The sequence below is a fragment of the Parasteatoda tepidariorum genome, chromosome 4, assembly GCF_982258835.1.
Source record: "Parasteatoda tepidariorum strain Cologne lab strain chromosome 4, Ptep-v5.0, whole genome shotgun sequence".
Taxonomy (NCBI): Eukaryota; Metazoa; Arthropoda; class Arachnida; order Araneae; family Theridiidae; genus Parasteatoda; species Parasteatoda tepidariorum.
The window spans coordinates 3421320-3444056 of record NC_141758.1 but is presented as its reverse complement, the minus strand read 5'-3'; the positions used below and the strand labels follow the sequence as shown (position 1 = coordinate 3444056).

General features: G+C 29.1%; 1 protein-coding gene across 2 annotated transcripts in view; it reads left to right on the top strand.

Annotated features, from left to right (window-relative positions):
• Positions 1-3720: 3720 nt before the first annotated feature.
• Positions 3721-22737, top strand: part of LOC107453891 (uncharacterized) — a 41821-nt gene continuing 22804 nt past the window's right edge. Inside the window, exons 1-3 of one of the 2 annotated variants that reach the window (XM_016070893.4) lie at positions 3721-3940; positions 17205-17328; positions 20859-20951. In XM_016070893.4, coding sequence (XP_015926379.1) covers positions 3915-3940; positions 17205-17328; positions 20859-20951 — 243 coding nt within the window. In that variant the 5' untranslated portion in view covers positions 3721-3914. The remainder of the gene's footprint in view (positions 3941-17204; positions 17329-20858; positions 20952-22737) is intronic. The other variant, XM_071181919.2, reaches the window with a different exon arrangement.

The following is a 22737-nucleotide window of genomic DNA, read 5'->3' as shown; positions in this document are numbered from 1 at the left end:
TAGAAATGTATGAACATATAATGTTCTTATAATGTACATATATTGCACATATGTGCATACATATATTTGACGTAAATCTTTCGTACAAATTTTACATGTGTACATACATGGTATCTTAATATATGCAATATGTACAATATATACATGTCCAATGAATGTTTCCACACATGTACAATACACGTATGCTCCATGCATGCATATCCATGTGTACTATCAATGCACGTACAATGTCTGAATGTTCATACATTACATGTATACATATGTAGATACATTCTATGTTCGCATATATACAATATGCGTATATCCAATAAATGAATGTACATATGTACAATACATTTATGTCTAAATATATGTATGCAATAAATAAAATTTATCTAAGTTAACTGATAACGAAAGTTAAATGACAAAATCAGAAGATATTTATATTTAGTTTTTAGCTTTAAATGTTCTATGTCATTTTAAAATTACTTGAATAAAAGATAATTTTCAGATTTTCATAAAATGTTTGACACTACAAATTTATTTTTTATAACATAATGCATAGTTAATAGAAATTTTGAGATAACAAAAAAAGGTTAATTTTTTCTGTGGAAATAATATTTAGGAAATGAAGATAAGATTATCGTTTGTTTTCTAAAAAATATGAGCAGATAAAACCCACAATATAAGATAATAACACAAAGGCAACAAGAAAAACACGAAGAAAACAAAGCAAAGAAATAAAATAAAAAATTATTTAATAGGATATTGAATGAGAAAAGAAAAAAAATAACAAATTTAAAAAAAAACACAAAAAAAAATAAAAAATTAAAATTGGGAAAATTAACAACCAAATTATATAATCTTTTTATCAATTCACACGATTATACTCCCAAAAAATAGTGTTTTTTAATATTGTATTAATATAGCCGAAATATAAAATAAATTAATATATTGCGTATTTATTATTTATAATATATCAGTACAATATGCTGAGCAGCACTAAGAAAAATTGAGATCAATTCATTTACATGATTTAATCAAGTAAAAACCACACAAAAATCCAGGAAAAAATTCAAAACAAAGTAGAAGATATGAAGGGAGAAGATATGTAATGTACTTACGATGAACAATTTTTATTAAAGAATAATTATTTAAAAAATTATTTAAGAATAACGAACTTGCCATATAACAAAATATGAGATAAATGTGTATAGAGGGTTGAGGGATATTTTTTTAAGGCATGTTCATACTGAAGTTAGGAACAGCATAACTGAATATGTGTTATATATCTATATATATATTTCTCTTACACGGCACCAAAAAAAAGCCTCATTACAACTCCCCGAATGGCAACGTTAGAAAATCTACCAATGATTGCTGCTAAAAATGTCACATGGCAAATGTCACATGAGGTGGCTCAACATATAGCGCTTTAAAAAACGGAAACAATAACCAGAGTGAGCATTATCAGGTTGTTCAATTCAGATTCATGCCCTAAAAACATGATAATATTTAATTTAAACTGCCTCAACCTATAGCGCTTTTAAAAACGGAAACAATAACCAGAGTGAGCATTATCAGGTTGTTCAATTCAGATTAATGCCCTAAAAACATGATAATATTTAATTTAAACTCAATTGGGTATAATATAGCCTACGTCACAGGTTGTGTTGTTCCTACTAAATTTAATCCATGAGCGGCATTTTCTGCGAGCCTAACTTCAAGCCACAAATAAACAAACGAAGTGTTCGATCGTTTAAATAGCTGCTCGCCAGATTTTATTGCATTATAAAGAAAAGTTATTGAAACTAAATACAACTAAATAAACAACAACAACTAAAACAAATAACAATAACTAACTACTAATAACAATAACAAACTACTAATAACAATAACTAAATAAACAACAACTAAATTCCATTCGTTTAGCATTGCGTCATATGTTGTTCCTACTAAATCGAAGTAGTTGTGTCTTTTTCATATTATACCCAATTAGGAATTAATTAGGCTGGCCTTCTCCATGACTATAAATAAGTGACAAGGTTAGACTTTTGAGAAAATCAGTTTAGTATTGTCCAAACAAGTTTTTAGTCATGGACAACTTTATGTTGGCCTGTCAAGAGTTAAGTCATTTGACAGCCTTTCAGTAATTGCTCCAAGATGCCAAATTTATAATTGTGTTTTCAAAGAAATTCTAAATGCTTAGTGTTAATTTCTTAGAGCTTTGCAGAAAAAAATGTTTTTTTGGAAAAAATTTAATTGAAACTTCTATTGACAGTTGACAAGGGGAACTGCCAAAATCAAAACTCCCCGATTAGAAATGCAGCATGGCGACCTCAACGTGGTATTTCTCGGGTAATGCTAACAGCCATGAATTTTAATTTATTGTATGTAAAACATCCTTATTTTGTTCTAAAATGTTATGTACTTTATCACAAATGTTAATTAATATAGAAATTGATTTCAATAATACTGATCACCAAAAAATATTTCATTTGGCGGTAAAACAAATTTTTGTGTTTTTGAAAATGAAAGACTTTTTGAGGGTTATTATCTCACAAGGAAAAGTTAGGGTTTAAAGTTTATATTTTTAAATAATAAATTTTTTTTCTAAAACTTTCAAAATTTCTAACATTAACTAATTTATTATACATATTTAGTTGAATTTAGGTGAGTAACTGCAATATTTGATAATTTATTTTGCTAATATGTTTCTTATTTAGCTAATGTTTTGATTTTTTCACCATGTACAATCTAAATAGCTAATATACATTTTTAAAAGCCAATAACAACATTGATAGAATTCATCTACATAAGTACAATACTATGTCTTTGATGATATAATACTATGTCTTTGATGATAAAATACTATGTCTTTGATGATAATATACTATGTCTTTGTGCTAGAACGTTGTGTTCATTGGCGAGCGAGCGCAGCGAGCCATGGTTCACGACGTGAACCACATAGGATTGCGTAGCAATTCTCGGGGGTTGGCGAGCGTTAGCGTGAAGGGGGCGGAGCCTCCTAGTATATATATATATATATATATATATATATATATATATATATATATATATATATATATATATATATATATATATATATATATATATATATATATATATATATATATATATATATATATATATATATATATATATATATATATATATATATATATATATATATATATATATATATATATATATATATATATATATATCTTAGCAGGTCGTTAAAATAGAAAACACTCTAAGGGGGTCGTTCTAAATCACGTGGCTTTATTACGCATTGCAGGCTTATAATTCAGGCTGCTTTTCCCGTACTGAAAAAACCAAATAGTACTGCGTAGATTTAATTTTACTGTATACTCTAAAATTTTTTGACTTTTTGACATTAAACTCTAAGAAAAGTCATTCCTTTTTTATGAGGCGACAGAGGAATAAAGAGAGGTTTAATAATGATTACGTGATTCGCAGCGCATTAATGGAAGTAGGAAAGGAACTTTAGGTGTTACAAGTAAATTACTATAAAAAATAATGTATTTGTTTGGATTGATTTGAAAATTTTTATTATTTTTTAGCTTTATATTATTACAGTACGTGTACTGTTATCTCAAAACCACATAAAATTCTTGCACTCTACTCACTTAAAAACGTTTTTTTTTCCATTAATTTCATGTGTGTCAAACGATAAATAAAATCTACGTGCAAATGGAAAAATAATAAAACTTTTCTACTATAAAACCTGTTTGTTTGTTAGAAAACCTATTTTCTTTGTTAGCAAAACTGTTTAAATAAAATGATTATAAAATCCTAAAAATGAAACATTTTAGTTCAAACAAGATTCAAGCGACAGACCAAACAGTTTTATGTTTTAAAAACATAATTTTTTATTTGTGAATATCTGAAAATAATTTTAAAAAAATAAAATGATGAATGAAAAAATAATAAATGGGTAAGTAAAATGAACTCAAAAATTCATTCATACTGCTTTTTTTAATGTATTACTGTTCTATTTATCATTCGTATAAGTAATCGTAAATTGCTTATTACATTTATGATTAAGGCCGAAATTTTAATCACAATTTTTTATGGTGTATTTTTTTAAATCATTTATTGTTGTTCAGTTTCATCATTCATGAAATTTCAATAATTTTGTAAGCCTTAATTTTTAAACATATTTATGATAAAATCCTGAACTCTGCGAACACAATGCGATCTCTTTTAAATATTCGTTATTGTTCTGGTCATTAATTATTAAAGTAAATGTTAGATTTTTTTATGCACTAACAAATATTTTTTTCTGAACTTTTTGTCCCTTTATATTTAAACTTCAACTGGATTGTGAATGATATAATTGGGACAGATCATTGTTCATACTAGAAAATTAAAGGTAATTTACGGTGAAACTTTTCATTAAATATATATAAAGTTAATCAAATAACTTCTGTTAGACATTTTTTGTTACTCTTATAATTCATTTTTTATTTTATTTTCAATATACGATGCTGGTGGAAAAGAATTTAATGAATAAGAAAGTTTGTTAATTTTGCCCATTAAAGTTTTGCAAAAATATTCATAGTTGAACCACATAACTGTTGTATGTTGAAGCTTTAGTAATATATTTTGTGTTGAAACGTTGTAATTACGAAGAATTCAGTCACAATGTGAAAACGATTTCAAATTCATTTGTATTGATTTCTAGGAAAAAAAAGATTAATTTTGAAAATATGTTTTCCTTAAAGGAAAAAAAAACAGATGATAGAAGTACTTTTAACGGAAAATACATGGGCTGAATGCATATACATATATATATATATATAAGCTAAAATATTGAGAAAATATGGAAAATAATAAAAAATAATGACAACAGAAAAAAATTATTAAAAATAAATTTTCAAAAGAATTTAAAATATAATTTTTAATATCTTTTTAAAAAAAAGATTAAAATCCGGAAGCAAAACATAGAAAAGATATAATCTCTTCATCAGCCCACACGATTATATCCGCACGATTATATTGCAGCTTATGCGCAGTTAATAAAATTTATTAATTTTCTTCGTTTTTCTCTTTGTTTTTATTGTGCTATATATATATATATATATATATATATATATATATATATATATATATATATATATATATATATATATATATATATATATATATATATATATATATATATATGTATGTGTGTGTGTGTGTGTGTGTGTTTTAATGCAATGGTAACTGATGATGTTTGCCTTAATTCGATATTAAAATGTGATACTGTTAATTTAAGAAAGAATTATTTATTTAATTATTTATTTTTCAGAATTGAGGCAGGGGATCTTACTCCAACTTTCTTTTAACTTTTAAATTGCAAGCAGTTGTTTGACACCCAACTTTTCGAACAATCCATTTAATTGTTTCCTCATGATATTATAATTCTCCATTTAATAACATTTTTTCTCAGTTATTCTGGGTTTTCAAAGGATTTCGTAAAGAAGTAATCCCCTATTATAAAAACGATTAAAATCTTAGCAAATAATAATATTGGATACACAATTTTCAAAACATTTCGGGAACATTTTTACTGGATCTGTTTCCACCGTCTTGTCTAAATTGCAATAATCAAATTCTCAATACTTTACTTTAAATATATACTTTTTTTTAAAATTAAAAGCTTCGAACATTCAAAGCTTGTGTTAATTAAAACAATTTACTTAACACAATAAAGTTCGTTTAAACAGTAATAGAGAAGGAATGGAAATTTCCAATGAACTTTATAAGATAGAAACTAACTTTTTTAATTCTCTAAATTCGAAAATTGTTGCAATAGCTTTTATGATTGGAAGTATAGCAGTAGAGTCAGCAATATTCCACTTCTACTTTTTATTTATGCTTGTTTTAAATTTTGTTAGTTGAAGGAATATATTTGTACTAAAAGCTGAAACTGAGCAAAACCGTAATTAAGAAAAGAGTTGTTTAATTCCCCATCACACGTAATAAAACATCTTCACACTTTAATCTTAATTCAACAAGATTGTTTTAGGAATATTTATGAACAAGAAATTAATGCAAATGGTTTAATTAAGCTTTTAACTAAGCTAAAAAAAATTGATTTTGCAATTGTCTCTAAAGACAACTTACTATTAATTTATTTACTAATGTAAAAATTCAATCAAATCAATAATTTAATACATCAGCCATTTAATAATTAATATTCAAACGAGTTGAATTAAGGTATCTGATTAAATTAAAAAATTTTTCTTTTCAAATATTAATACAAAATTTTAAAAAACTAGTTTATTTGTTTCATTATGTGTAAAAACTTATATGCTTTAAAAAAATCTCTTTATAGCACTATTATTTTTTAAATGGCCATTTTCATGTAAAAATAATGAACTCTTTTTGCATGTACACTAAATCAAAATTTAAAAAAAACAATGGTAAAAAGTTTTTACCGCTTTAAACAAAAAATCCATTGAGGATTTTATTTAGAAGGCTATTAACTATGTTTTGGACCCTTATCTTAAAAGCAACTGCATAAAAATAAAACTACAATGATTCTAAATTAATAATTAACTTAATTCTGAAAATTTTGCCTAAAATCATGCTTTTGTCCTACTCAGAAACCTTAAGTTTGTAATAATTAAAAAAAATTTACATTGTATTAGAGTAGAAATTTTTCCTAGCTAACTGAAGTCGGAGTCGAAAAAAAATTTTTTTTGACTCCTACTCTGGAAAAATTTGTTCAACTGCAACTCCTCACTCTTGATTTAAACTTGTTCCAAATCTGGCTAAGAAACATCAAGATCTCTCATATTAAAACTAGTTAATTCGAGAATGTTGCTTTTTTTCCATATGTGACGAATATTCAAGAAAATGTCTAAAAAAATAAGGAAATCGTTTAAAAAATCATTTAAAATAAAACAAAAGGATAAAAAAACAAAGGGTTAACTTCATTCTGATTAGAAAACGAGATAATTTAGTTTCAAATTTTCAAAGTCAAAGTAAGTCAACAGGTGACTCCACTGACTGAAATAAATTATTATACATTCTTCTCTACTGCATGTTTGACCATTCTAACTGAAGATATTGTGTATGCATTTTATAGTTTGGTCCTCAAACCAAACAGCTATAATACCTACTAAATATTTGGATTGCCAATTTATTGCTTCAGAGTTTCAAGTCCGTTTCGTCTGAAAATAGGGTTAGTGGAAGCATAAGTTACCCAGAAATGTAGCACTATTACTTTTTTGAACGACTGTTCACCTCTTTGATACTTTTCAAGAACGGTAAAAACGAAGCAGCAAAAATTTATTTATTTCAATAATCTAATATATATAACTAGGAGGCTTCGCCCCCTGCTCACTGGCGCTCGCCAACCCCCGGAACTGCTTTCACAGTTCATTTCGGATTGCTTCACAATCCGATGCTCGCTTTGCTCGCTCATTGGAATCGTTCTTAACGCCTAGTTTTTGTATACTTTTTTGAATACTGAAGTTCCAAAATCTTTTCCCTGTAGAAAACTCTAAACCTGTACATTTCAATGTTAATTTGAAATTGCAAACAGTTCACATATTTTGCATAATCACACTATTCTAAATTTCAGTTGTTGAGAAAAGTAACTGTTGTAAGTTTTGTTTTAAAGTCTTTCCCACCAGAGGGCTAAAGCCATGTGTTGTAAAACAATATGAAATAGTAGTCTGCCACTGAACGCCGGATGTAAAGCATCGACTTTGATGAAGATAATTTTGTATTTTTAATTCTCTGAAGGGCGCCACCCTAACAATATGGAATTTGTAAAATAAAAATTATATATTTTTGATAGTTGATGAAGCCCATCATTTTGTGTTTTCATCCGTGTTCAGAAGCAGAACAACTATAAGTTTTTATTTTATCACAAAAATATAAAATGTATAAAAAACAAAGAAAAAGAGTAAGAAAATGAGTATAGTCATAGAAAAAATTTAAATTATAATGTAGTATTTATCAGTTAAAATAAAACTTTTTGTTCAAGTCGTTGCTAACAATTCAAATTTCTCCGAGGCAATTCTAAAGTATAAATTAAGGTAGTATTGTTAAGTTGAAACACAATAATTTTAGTTTTGATGTCAACAATACAATTCAATTTTTCACAAAAACGATTGTTTCCATTGTTAAATTCAATGTCAACAATTCAAAATTTTCTGAGGCAAATCTTAACCTCTAAATATTATTTTTTTTATGCACACATTTCTAAATGTCAGTATTCAACCACAAAACAACTTAGTCCTCAAATTTAGCATGAAGTTGTAAAATGTAATGAAAGAGGGTCATAGCAATAATGAAAGTAGAAGTAAAGTTAGTACTGTAAAATTGAAACAATATTTTTAATCAATGAGCCAAGTTCTTCAAGAAGCAGTTGTAGAAGTGGGTTGTTTATTTAAAACTTTTTATAGAAATTCTTTAAAAACACAATTGTTAATTTAGGCATTTGGCGATACAACACTTATAGAATTGAAGGATTTGTTACGTCAAGCTCTCAGGTATCATAATTTTGATCTAGTTGCGCTTCTATGTCATTTTGATTTATGTTGCTAAGTTAACTTTCAAAAAATTCTATGGCTGGCAACAGCATTTTTATTTTTTAAGTTGTTTATTTTTATTTCTTTTAGAATTCGTTCTCTTTTTAGCGAAATGTTTTTTAACCTAACAGAATTCTTTGCCGACTGTTTTCTCTATAAATGAAGAAAATGAAGTAAATATTTAAGAGATGTGAAAAGAATCTTATTTAGTTGTACAAAGTACTTCAGCCAAAATTTGGGAGCCACGTAAGAGAATTATATATATTAGATCAGAAACAAATCATTAAAAGGCAGACTACTTTGGTGTTTTCAAAACTAAGCAAAACAAAGCAAACGTTGCCACCGGCGGAAAAGAAATACAGCCAAAATTTGGGAGCCACGTAAGAGAATTATATATATTAGATTCTCTTACGTGGCTCCCAAATTTTGGCTGTATTTCTTTTCCGCCATTGGCAACGTTTGCTTTGTTTTGTTTACGTTTTGAAAACACCAAATCATTCTGCCTTTTAATGATTGTGTTTTTAAAGAAATTCTCTCTACTCTTCAGACTACTATTTCATATTGTTTTACAACACATGGCTTTAACACTCTGGTGGGAAAGACTCTAAAACAAAACTTACAACAGTTACTTTTCTCAACAACTGAAATTTAGAATAGTGTGATTATGCAAAATATGTGAACTGTTTGCAATTTCAAATTAATATTGAAATGTACAGGTTTAGAATTTTCTACAGTGAAAAGTTTTCGGAACTTCAGAGTTCAAAAAAGTATACAAAAGCTAGACGTTAAGAACGTATCCAATGAGCGAGCAAAGCGAGCATCGGATTGCGAAGCAGTTCCGGGGGTTGGCGAGCGCCAGCGAGCAGGGGGCGAAGCCTCCTAGTTTAAAATAAAACATAATTCTTTTTAATAATGTAAAGTTTCGGAAACTTAATAATTATCGTATAACCTGTCCTTTTTTTGGTTAAAATGATTCGGCAATTTTAAATTAGTTTAAGTGTGCAGTCACGTCCATAGGCATAAATGCTAATCATAAGAGTTAAGACTAATTGAGGTATTTTGTCGAATTCAGGCTTCACCTTCTGCCGGTCAAGTTGCTCCGTAACAGTAATCGGATAAATGGACCGAACCAAAGAATATACATAAGGGAAGAAGGCTAGCTTCCATAGATGTAATGTAAACCAGTAATTCAAAGTTGGGTGTCGTCCCTGAGTGTAAAGGAAGAAATAGCATCTTGGTGCACGGGGGCATCTCCTTTCCTCCCAACCATTACTTGGGTCGCTGAGGAGAAAAAAAGTTTTCTCTTTTTATTTATTATTTATTGGTCTCTTCTGCATTTTTGATAAACGATACTATACAATTAATTAAGATATTTTGTTGAGAATATAATTATATCATCCATGTTAATTGACATCTGCTAAAACAATTTGATAAAGAAAAAAAAAATGAATAAAATTGCGGTTGGCGGGAGTAGTACATAATCACGCTCGTAAAGTTGTCCAACAACCGGTTCACAGAAGACGTGATTGTCACTCTTATTAGCATCTTATCGGTATCTTAGATCATGTGATGCAGTATGTTGTTCATCCTGGAAGTTTTTTTTTTCTGTCAAGGTGCTTCGTACCCCACGTCAGTTACGTATTTGAAGAGCTTCCCCTACTATATTCTTCGGACAGAAGTTAATGATTGAACGAGGAAATATTTCAAAATCAATTAACAAATACCATTCTTCCTCGTTGTTGCTGCAAATGTTTGTTATTTTGAAAGAATCGTTTCGTAGCTTTTTCAAGACAGTTTTTCAAGACAGAAACGCTATCTGTTGACAATCTTCGTTACAAAATTAAAAAACTTAAGAAAAAGCTGATTATCCAAGAAGAACGATAGCTGCATATGATTGTATTTAACTGATTTTGGTTTTTTTTTCTCTCACTATATATATTATTTATAATCATGCATATATATATATATATATATATATATATATATATATATATATATATATATATATATATATATATATATATATATATGGGCAATTCCACGAAAGTGTCAACTTTTAAGTGAAATTTTTTTTTTATGAATTGCATATTTTAATTTTAAAAATATGTTCAAAAATAGCCAAAGTCTACATACTACTGTTTAATTTTTGATAATTTTAAGTATTTTGAATCTGGCATCATTCTAAAGTAATCACATGGCTGACAAGTGAATTCTTCGCATTTGTGCTCAAATTGTTTTCTTGAAAAATACTTATAAAATAAAAGAAATGCATCTTTCTTTTGCAATATTTTGATAAAAATATGCATATAGTACAAAATTAAAACATTTAAAACATAGCCCTTAAGTCATTTTAAGTTTAATATATTAAATAAAAGTAACTTTTTTTTGTGTCATTCCGTCACATGTTTTAGTATATTTTTTTAAATAGCAGCTGCGTTTTTGAATGAAAATGTGTATATTTTGGAATATAAAGCAGATGTGGCATAAGAATCAATGAGGAATTGCAAAATTCTATGCATTTGATTATTAACTTCCAATAATTAGCGTGACGGAATGACACATCTTCGGCGATGGAATGACAAAACGAGTCCTTGAGAAGCTTAGTCCAAAACTAGGGAATTATTTTTTTTTTCAATTAACCTAATGGCTAAAACAGCCGTTGAAAGACAGATAAAATTTTGAAAAAGACCAAGATCCCCATGATATGATGAAGGAAAAAAAAACAGAGAAAGAAAGGCAGAGAAGAAAGCGTCCGTGACAAAAGTTGCACTTAAAAAACTCAGAAGTGCAAACGCTGTTGTGCAGTAAACAAAGAAAAAATCAAATTCTACCAATATCTTCACATACAAATAATTTAAATTCCCTATACAAATTCCTGCAGAGTCTTGGTAAAGCCATAAAAAAAATTGTACACTCACCATAAAAAAAATTGTACACTCACTTCCAAAATCACCAATAGAGGTAAAAAAATTAATTCAATCTTTATGTGAGAAGTATTTAACATCGAACTCAAAAGAAACTAAGTGAGAAAAGTAATGTTGATGAGCTGTTTAATTTGGTTAAAAAAATTTTACTGTCAAGATGATGTTAGTTACAAGCCCCCAAGTATGAAGGATTCAGTCATAATACAAACTCTGACAGAGTAACGAAGAGTGCAGATGCAATATATACTTATGGCCTTAAAAGAGGCTTTTCATAAAGAAGCATATATTGATGTAAAGTGTGTCTTATCTCATTTTTGTTAAGTGTATTTCATTAATACCTCACAGCACATGCACCTATAAATACCATGTAATTGTGATGTTGTTCTAAAAGGCCAAACAAGATGTTGGCTGCTGTAAAACGACACATAATATGTAAAAGAATTTTATGATTTCATAAAGTCGAAGCAACAAATCGTTGAAGTTTTGTCTTTGTCCAGCTATTCTATTTAAGAGAGGGCAAAAGAGAATGACTTCAGCTAGACACATGCTACATTAGCATTGCCAGGAACAAGAGACCTGCACTAGATGCTCATGTAGTTGAGAATCGAATCATCAAAATTGGAATGCTTTCTAATTTTAACCAAAACCAAGTGTATGATTTGAAAAGCCACTGTTTTGAAGAGGAAATGGAAAATATGATTGAGGAGTATGCGGTCGACTCTTTAATTATTGTCCCATACTGCGAAAAAAAGAAGGCACATTTATATGCAGCGCAAATTACTTTGATAAACAAAGACGATTTAGATGTTAAAGTATTTAAAGAACATGGGACAAAAATTGATTTATGCATAAATTTCCCGAGAACGAAGATAAGATGTGACATTGGCAAGTTAGATATAAAACCTCTTCTGAGACTACCTAATTTTCAAATTGTTGAAATTTTAACTGATTCTTATGTAAATATTAATTCTGTTTATCTGTTACATTCTGTTTATCATTTACATATTAATAAAACATTTTTAAATGAAGACTTTCTTCCACTAAACTTTTTGTCATTCCGTCACGGTCATTCCGCCACAGCAAATAGATGTTAATAACTGCTAGCCAACCTGAGGTTAATTTTCCAAATTCACAATTTACATTGCCTACACATTATACTAAAAGTAAAAAATAGTTCAGGAAAATAATAGTTGCAAAATTCCCAGAAACTACCAGTTCTAAGCGGCATGCCGAAAGCTTGGTAGCCAAAATGTCATTCCGTCACATATGGAATTGCCCATATATATATATATATATATATATATATATATATATATATATATATATATATATATATATATATATATATATATATATATATATATATATATATATATATATATATATATATATATATATATATATATATATATATATATATATATATATATATATATATATATATATATATATATATATATATATATACTAGCTGACCCTGCAAACGTTGTTTTGCCATATGAATTATTTCTAAAGTATGAAAATATATCTTATTTATTGTAAGTGTGTGCGTATGTGGTATATGAGTGGAAGAGGCATGGAGCGCTGTGAACGATGACGGAATGTGAAAATAACAACACACCCAATAATAATTTTTTTAATTTATTGTAACTTTTTTTTATAAATTATATATACAACGAATTCTGAAAAAAATAGTCAACAATATTAATCTCTTAGTGCAATGGAGTGTACAATATTTTTTGCCATTCCATCTTTAGCTAACACAAATAAACTGGATGGTTTGCCCACTCGAGAGCATGCCACGTATAATTGTCTGTGTGAAAAGCATAGTGTGCTCATATCTAAGACGCAAACAGACATTGTTTGGCCTAGTCATAGCAAATGCCAATGTAATGTGGAACAGAATGCGTTTAAATTGAATTGGCACATCTGTGAGTATAATAGGGAATCGTGGAAGTAATATACTTTCATCCCGGAATTTGTCATTTAAAATAATGACTTCGATGACGTTGTTCATTAATTTTTTAACGACTAATCGCGTGCCGTTGCACAATCGTGGTGGGTTCAAATTACGAAGCAAAATAACCGGAGATCCAACTTTGAGTACTAAATTATGCGGTGAAATGCCAGGCAAATCCAATGAGTTTGAAAACTCTGTTGGAAAATTTGCAGCTTCAATGTGATCGCAAACTGCATCAACGGATTTATATGTCACCAAGTTACCTGGCAATAACTGTTGCATCTACTGATTCAATTCGTTGCCGTCCACATTTTTTGCTGCTAAGACCGCCCTTTCTGATAGCCACTCATGATGAATGTATAGCGTGTGCACATCAAGAAATATTAGGCTAATGAGAGCATCTTGTGAATCAATGATTGAGCAAAAATCATCCGGTAATTTTAAGCATCCAGTCTCATCCTTAGTAACTTTTCCATCACCGATATCTAACATTTGTGTTGAGAATGTTTCAGCAGATGGATCTTGAAGCATTTGGAAGCGCATATTTACTTTTAGTAGAACTTTTTCAACATTACGCAACAGTGGAGATGATTTCAAACAAGCATTGATCTGATCAGCGTACGTAGAAGGCGGAATGATGGGAAACGTTTGTCTGAAATCACCTGAAAGGAGTAACAGAGTGCTGCCAAATAATTAGTTATTATCTTGTATTTTATATCTTTCAATGTCCTGTTCAACGCCTCAAGCGAATGTTTGTGTGCCATAGTGCATTCATCCCAGATGATATTTTTATAGTGTTTCTACACGTGGCCATAGACGATTGCTTTTTTATGTTGCACTCTGCATCTTGGCTGTTTTTAATATTTAGTGGCAGCTTAAATACTGAATGATCTGGTCTGCCTCCATCTAATAAAGTTGTCGTAATGCCAGATGATGCAACGGCCCACACGATGTCATTATTTGATCGTATTTCAGCGAGAATTAGCGAAATAATAAATGTTTTGCCAGTTCCACCTTGTCCTGCCGAAGCTGAGAGCATAATGCGGTCATAAATGTTCCTTTGGTCCTCATTCATTAGTGGAACATTGCGAGATACCGTATATCATCAGTCATCGAATCTTTGTGAATATCCCATAACGTTTCTATACGGACCGGGAAACATGTAGTTAATACTATAGCAAATAGTAGACGATTTTGCTTTGCAGTACAGTTCAATGCTGCTTCAGCAAGCATACATTCTCACTGTTTGTCGTCTTCCAGCAAGCCGAGTGCAAGGCATGCATCTTTATACGTTGGATGCTGATGACCATCGACTTTACGTATATCTTGAAATGACAATGAGCCGGTGACATTAACCAACAACAGTCGAAAATAAAAGCACACAGTCTGCCATAGATTGACTGTAAATACTCTCCCTAAGGCGTTTGATTTGAATAAATCGGGACATGCATCAACCAGTGTGCCTTGCCTGCGGAGTGTCCATTTTTTTTGTTTGAGCCCATGTGAAATAGTGTGGTACTTCTGAGTAGAGTAATGTCCGTGCAAAGGCACGAATACACTATTCAAAAAATTCGGTGAGTTTAGTTTTTGGTGGATTTATAGCTCAGTGAATCGCTGTCTCGTTCGTGATATATACGCTCTGGCCGTTTTCAAGATGAACGGCTAAATGAATAACGGTTGGATTCCGTTCATGAATTGGGATACGCCAAAGATACGCCAAACTGTACCGGCCAATTTGGTACAGCGTTATTTCATCGTTGTTATTCACCGGAAGAGCAGTCACATTGGTATTTTCAACTCTAAATACTGCCATATCACTGACTTTATTCACATTCTTACAAATATATTTGATGCTCTTCTTTTAAAGGCGTGCATAAGTATTAGAGATTAATATGACTTGTTGCAACGTGCGTGAATATTGTTTTTGATTTATTATGTTTCTATGTCTAGTTTGGATCCGATTACGATTAAATAAAGATATATTTAAAATATACGTCAAATCAGTCCAAAAAATGAAAAAAAATTAGTTATAGACCTATTCTCAGACCTACTGAATATACATATAAAATTTCATCAGAATCGGTCAACCCATTTCGGAGGAGTTTAAACACTAAAACTGTGACAAGAGATTTATTGTTATATATATAATATGTATATATCTTGGCCAAGGTATATATATATGGGTCATTCTCACAAAAACAGTCATTTTCATGTCCCCAGTATATTTTATGTTTGTTTTACAGCTTACGAAAAAAAAAATTCAGTGAAAGTGTCCTTCAGAATGCAAGCTAACAAAAGAATAAAAATAAAATTATCAATTTTTATTTATTATAGGTAATTAAAATATAACAATATGTCATTCCCTCACTTGTCCCCACTGCTGATTTCAAAAAAGAAAAAAATTGTTTCTGAAATAAAAAATTTTTGTTTACAAATTCGTGTTTTTTATTTCAGAATACTGAAATATAGAAATCAATATATCTGAAAAATAGAAAATCAATTTTAAATTTAATTTCTGATAAAAATATTAACACAGCACTATTTTAAACTTTGTCCCCAGTGTTTTGCGTCATTCCCTCACAACAATGTTCTTATCCCCTGCAATCTTCTTAGAATAAAAATATTTTAATAAAAACTTCAGAAGTTAACAACTGGCATCATAGAACAAAATTGCAGTAAGTTTCCATCTTCAACTTAAAGAAGCTTTGCTGTGCAATAAATTTGAATGAATCAAACCAGGTAAAATTTTTTACATTTGTCATTCCCTCATGTCATTTTTTAGAGTAAAATAAAATACAACTTCATCGAGAAAGTGGATAATTATATGTTGCTTTCTTGTATGAATATAATTGTATGTGATTGACTTCAGAAATTAATTAGGCCTAACTGTTATTTTTAAATTTTATTGAATTCGTCATTCCCTCACTAGTGTATAAAGTGAGGGAATGACGCTGAAGTGAGGGAATGATTCAAGATTATAAATTTTCTTTTGTTCTATCGTGAAAGCCAATTTTATTTCCCAAACCTGTAAAAACTATTAAATATATAAGACTAAATTATAATAAATATTAGATATAGTACTTAGTATGTTATCATTTTCAAACTTTAGGTAGATGTAACTTAGATAAAAACATGTATTAAAATAAAATATCATTCCCTCACTATTAGTGACATTCCCTCACTTTTTAAATAGTGAAAATAATTAATTTACTTATTAATTAATTTGAAAAATAAATTAAAAAATTTATAAATTAATTTATTAAATTAATTAATTTATATATTAAATAAATTAATTATTAATTATTATAAATTAATTAATTATAAATTAATTAATTATAAATTAATTATTTAAAAAATTAATTAGTTTAAATATTAAGTATAATTTATAGGATATATACTTTCTTTATAATGCCATTACATATTTCTATTAATATAAAAAGTTTCAGAGCTTTTTATTCACTTTACTTTTTTGGGATTTTATGAACTGAAAAATGACAGTTTTCGTGAGAATCACCCATATATATATATATATATATATATATATATATATATATATATATATATATATATATATATATATATATATATATATATATATATATATATATATATATATATATATATATATATATATATATATATATATATATATATATATATATATATATATATATATATATATATATATATATATATATATATATATATATATATATATATATATATATATATATATATATATATATATATATATATATATATATATATATATATATATTAAAGATGTGGAGTTCATCTCGCCTATAAAGTATTTTCACCAGACAAATTCTCCAAACAATGGTCAGATGGTTTTAACAACAGGAAAACAAATCTAGAAAATGATGATGCTGAACATTTAGATGAAAGGGTAAGAATGACTTCATTCATCTTAATACATGATTTTTCTATCGAATTCTGAATTACGAGCATTCGGAAACATAATCCTAGTATTTCACATAGTATTTCAAATTATATAATTTTAAGTCATTTAAATTCAATTCTTTAATGATAACAATTTTCGAAGGAGATCTTTCAGGAATCATCGATTTTAAATTTAGATTCGACAATTTGATTCATATTTCAGTGTATTTCCCTATAAATGTGAGTTGAAACTTGCATGAAATAAAATTACTCGAAGTACTTTGTACTGGAGCGTTCTGTCAACTTTAATGAGTATTTTTAAAACTTTTTTACCTTCTGAAAGCCTTTTTTTTTTCAATTTTCTTTAATTTGATTAAAAATGTAACAACACAAACGTTTTGAATAGAAATTTTTTTTTTGGAAATTTCAATTTTAATTTGACTTCTTGAAACTTTTAAAATAATGATAGAGTGATACAAAATTTAATATACGTTTTCATTGAAAATGCAATAAATAAATGAACTTAAGAAACGTATATAAAACTGATCAATCCTAATTATGGTAGAATGGAGAGTCGTGTTTCTGTATCAACTCTGCTTTCTACAGTTTATTTCACTTAAATAGAATACTCAAGGATCACACAAAGTAAAACAAAAATATTTATTTTAGAAATTATGAAAGTGGAAAAAGTCTGCATATTTCGAGAGCTCAAAAATAGTCACCTATTCTCAAGACTCACCAGATGTGAATGAGGAAAATAAAATAGATAATTGTAAGTTTCCAATGAAAAACTGGAAAATGAAGGGGAAAAACTATTAAAAAAACGCTGAGCAAATCAGTACAGGATGCAATTCCAAATGCTATGGAAAGATGTTGAGGAACTCTTGAAAACCAACATTCAAATTAATGAAACGAAATTCTACCGCAGCGTTTCTAAAAACCCTTACTTATGCGTAGAATAATTTTTGGAAATCGTTTTCGTGTCAATCTCGCAAATGAAATTTTGAAACTTGTCCAAATGAAGCTCTGTGCAGTAATGTGTATAATTTATTATTATTACTGCAATCGTAGCCTATATAAGTTGTATACTAAGCACACCGGACAAACCCTTAGAGAAATCATGAGAATAAACATCATTTAATGACGTGTAACACCGCCTCTTGATTTGATAATCGCCTGGATTCAGTTAGGAAGTGAGACCACAAGGTGTTTCAGGTACGTCGAATCCAGTTTAATTTACTCGCTGAGGATTTGATCAGGCAAATCCTTCTAATGGCGAGGTAATTGATTTCGGCTTTTTATCTGTAGTTCCAACGTGTCCCACAAATTTTCATTGGGGTTCAAGTCAGGGGATTTTACAGGTCAGTTGAGATGCAATTGAGTGTCTGAGTGTTCATAAAACCAGTCACATATTCTTCCTGCCCGATGAACTTTGCTGTGTTGTCATCTTGAAAAATTGGGGTATCAATAGCACACTATTCCTGAGGATGTCGACTAAAAGGCAATTCCTGATCACCCAGAATGTTCAAATAAACCTGTTGGTTCACTTTATCGACCACCTCAGTGAGGAACCCAATCCATAATAAGAAAAACGTCCCCAAATCATGACAGGCCCACCTCCGGTTTAAACCCTGAACTTGCTCACCGTCAGGATGAAATGCTTCATCTGGTCTTCGTTGCACTCGACGACGTGGGTCATTTGAATGAAGGTAAAAACGTGATTTGTCAGACCCTATTACATTTCGCCAGTCAGCTATTGTCCACGTTCCGTGACTTCTCGCCCACAGAAGTCACGCAGCTTTATGCACCTGTGTGAGCAATGGCATCTTACGAGGTGTTTGACTCCAAATGTTTATTGCATTTAGTTCCCGTTGCAATGTTCTCTCACTAACAGGTTGGGATGAACATTCATTCACTAACTAAAGCAATTCCTGTTGGATTTGGAAAAGATTTTAATTGAAAAGTCGTGAAACACGTCTCCGGTCCCTTTCATGCTAGATCTTTACCCAACCACAATTCTGACGTCGTCTTTTGTTACCACGTATTCCTATTGAAACACCAACAAATCCAGCAACTTCATTCACCGTATAACCATGGCACTGCCAAACACAATTGCCCCTTTTTACCACTCTATCACACCCTTGCCTATATTAACACACAATTTCAGCTTAAAACAAAAATATCTCAATGATGGATCACGTTGAAGCAGTTGAGAAATTTCATTTATCGAAACCTAACTACAGAAACGGTTCTTGCACACTAGGGATTGTCCGGTGAGCTTATATAATACTGTGAAGGACCGAAAGTGGTGGATGGTGACAATCACATAGTCGCTTTGGTCCGAAATCTATACTAGGTCTGGTTAAGTACCACTGCCCCGTTATACATTTGCTCGGTACTTCGAACGCTGATGTTTCTCCTAATCTATTCTCAGTAGATATTAAAATATCGAATAAATATAATGAAATCAACGAAAAAATGAATATCAAATTGGATATAACAAATATTTCCGACATTAGCCAAAGCGACTATGTGATGATTGACATTCACCGGTGAAAGTCGACATTCTCTTGATTACGGTCATTCACACTAACATTCATAATATATACCAGGGTGGCGAACCTTTATACACCAACGTGCCATTTTTTCTAAAAATTTTTTAAATGAAGTCACAGACGTGCCGTCAAATAATTTTGACTTCATGATTATTGGGAAAATAATAATACTAAATACTATCAAACCAGAACTTTATTTACATTGAAAAAAAATATACATTTTGCAATGTCTCAGCTATACGCGTAATTCAACTTAAAGTAACATCAGTGGGACTTCTGTTGTTGCAGATTAGATGACAAATAACTTATATTAGGTTGTAAGATATTAGTTTAAGCAGAACTGTTGATTTTTCTGCTAGTTATTTATTGTTAGCGTGTTTTTTATGGTTATTAATTGTTTTTTTAGCATTAATTGTTAATTTTTTTATTTATAATTGTTTATTATTTTGTTTGTTTTTTGTGAATTTTAATTTAATTGTTACATATGCTTCATAGCGTAATAACATTTGTGCAATAACAATTAATAGTGAAATAACAATAGTGATCGGTGGCGTGCCCAAAATATTGTGTCGCGTACCGTAAATGGCACGCGTGCCATTGGTTCGCCATCCCTGATATATACTTATTTGTCATCATTTAATCACCCATAGATACATCGGCATGAACAAAGTAACAGAGACACTCAACTAAATCGAATGAACTACATGTTTTGAGCAAACTAAAAAAAGAAATTAAATTTCATTTATGTCAAACATAATACATAATTTATTCGCGTCTTTTCCGTCATATACCATTGAGACTTCTTACGTTTTTCGATTATTATCTGGGAAATATATAAAAAAAAATTCCTTCTATCATTTCAATGAAAAACGTAATTTCTAAAATTTTTATTTGTTTAAATTTTAATTGTTTTTTACAGTTTTGGTACCTAAAATATATTTAGGAATAAAATTTTTAAGAAAATTATAAATTTTATTTCAAGCATCCTCCATCGATTCTTCTCCACGGATTGGCAAATACCAAAGAAACTTGGGATGATTGTGCTCAAGGAATTGCCAACGGAACCAGCACATTGGTAAACTAACAATTTATTTTCTTTTCATTGATTGCGCACATTTTTCATTGACATTTTATTCTATATATCGTCAGATAATTTGCTTTATAGTCTGTGAAGATGTATCAAGAAGCTGATGTGTGTCAGGAGGTGAGGTTTGATGTTGTAACCATCTCGTTAAATAACAGGCGAACCTCACTTTACACCAACTTATAAAAGAAAAGAAATTCAGAAGGCTTTACAAAATAAAAAGCGGAAAAGAATTTAAACAGTCTCATAAAACTATTATAAACGTGACTAAACTAAATAATAAAAACAATCTTAAATTCTAAGAAGTTACGGCTGCATCAAAGAAAGAAGAATCAAATAAATCAAATAACAATAAGAGAGATTAGTATTCATAACATATAATTAGCTCCTCAGTCTTCTTAGCCAGTTAATTAATATTGGAAATCAACCCACAAGATGCGGAATTAAGGAATTAAAATCAAACAATGACGTGCATTGGACGGAAATTCACATCAAAGATAGTAACTATAAAAAAAATCAGGGAAGACTTAATGCCAATATATATATATATATATATATATATATATATATATATATATATATATATATATATATATATATATATATATATATATATATATATATATATATATATATATATATATATATATATATATAAGTTCAAAATGAAGAGAAAACAAAGAAAAATTAGACATATGAAAAAAGGGGGAAATAATAAGTAAAAAAATAACAAACAACAGTTTAAAAAAAAAAGGAAAGGGAAAAAAAAGATGAAATTTTATTTAAAAAACCGGAAAAAAAGAAGAATATAATCCCTTCATCAGCCCACACGATTATATCCGAAAACAGAGTGCTTTCTGCAATTGTATCAATAAAGCCAAAGCAAAATATATTAATACAATAGTGTGAGGAGCACTCAAAAATTTTTTTGTAAAAATTACAACAAATAAAATAGAACACAAAAAGTAAAAATAAGTAAAAATAACATGTAAAAACAGAAAATAAAATAAAAGAAAAAGAAAAAACAGTAAAACATGGACTATAAAGCGAGTAGCGAAATCAGATCAACTTACATGGACGGAAATTTTTCAAGAATGATTTAAAAATGCTTTCGCAGAAAGATTGCCAGATTACAAAATATGAAAACAAAAGCGCAAATTGAGTGTAACAAGAGGGTTTTAAAGTGTCGTTCTTACCGCACTGCTGAAGTGATTTGTTATTCTGTGCATTGATTTGCTAGTTACCAAGGATGGGTCCGAAATGGATGTGCGCAAGGTAATATTATACTGGATGATTTTAAAAATTGACCATAAAAAGTTTTTGAAAACAGATGTTTATTTAAGAAAAAAGATAAAATGGAAAAGAGAAACATAAATTGCTTGTTTCGCAAATAATTTAAGTCACGGATTTGCACGAAATGGATTAGCACATGGAAAAATTATCAAAGAAAAAAATTTTAGTAGATAATTTTAGCCACGGATTTTCCCGAAATGGATTTGCACATGGAAAAATATTATAAATTAATAAAGAAATTTTTAGCAAACAATTTTACCCACGAATTTGCCCGAAATGGATTTGCACATGGAAAAATTGTATAGACAAACAAAGGAAATTATTTAGTAAAGGAATTTTTAGTAAGTAATTTTAACCATTTATTTGCCCGAAATGGATTTGCACATGGAAAAATTATACAAATTAACAAAGAAATTATTTAGTAAATAATTTTGGCAATGAATTTACCTGAAATGGATTTACACATGGAAAAATTATAAAAATT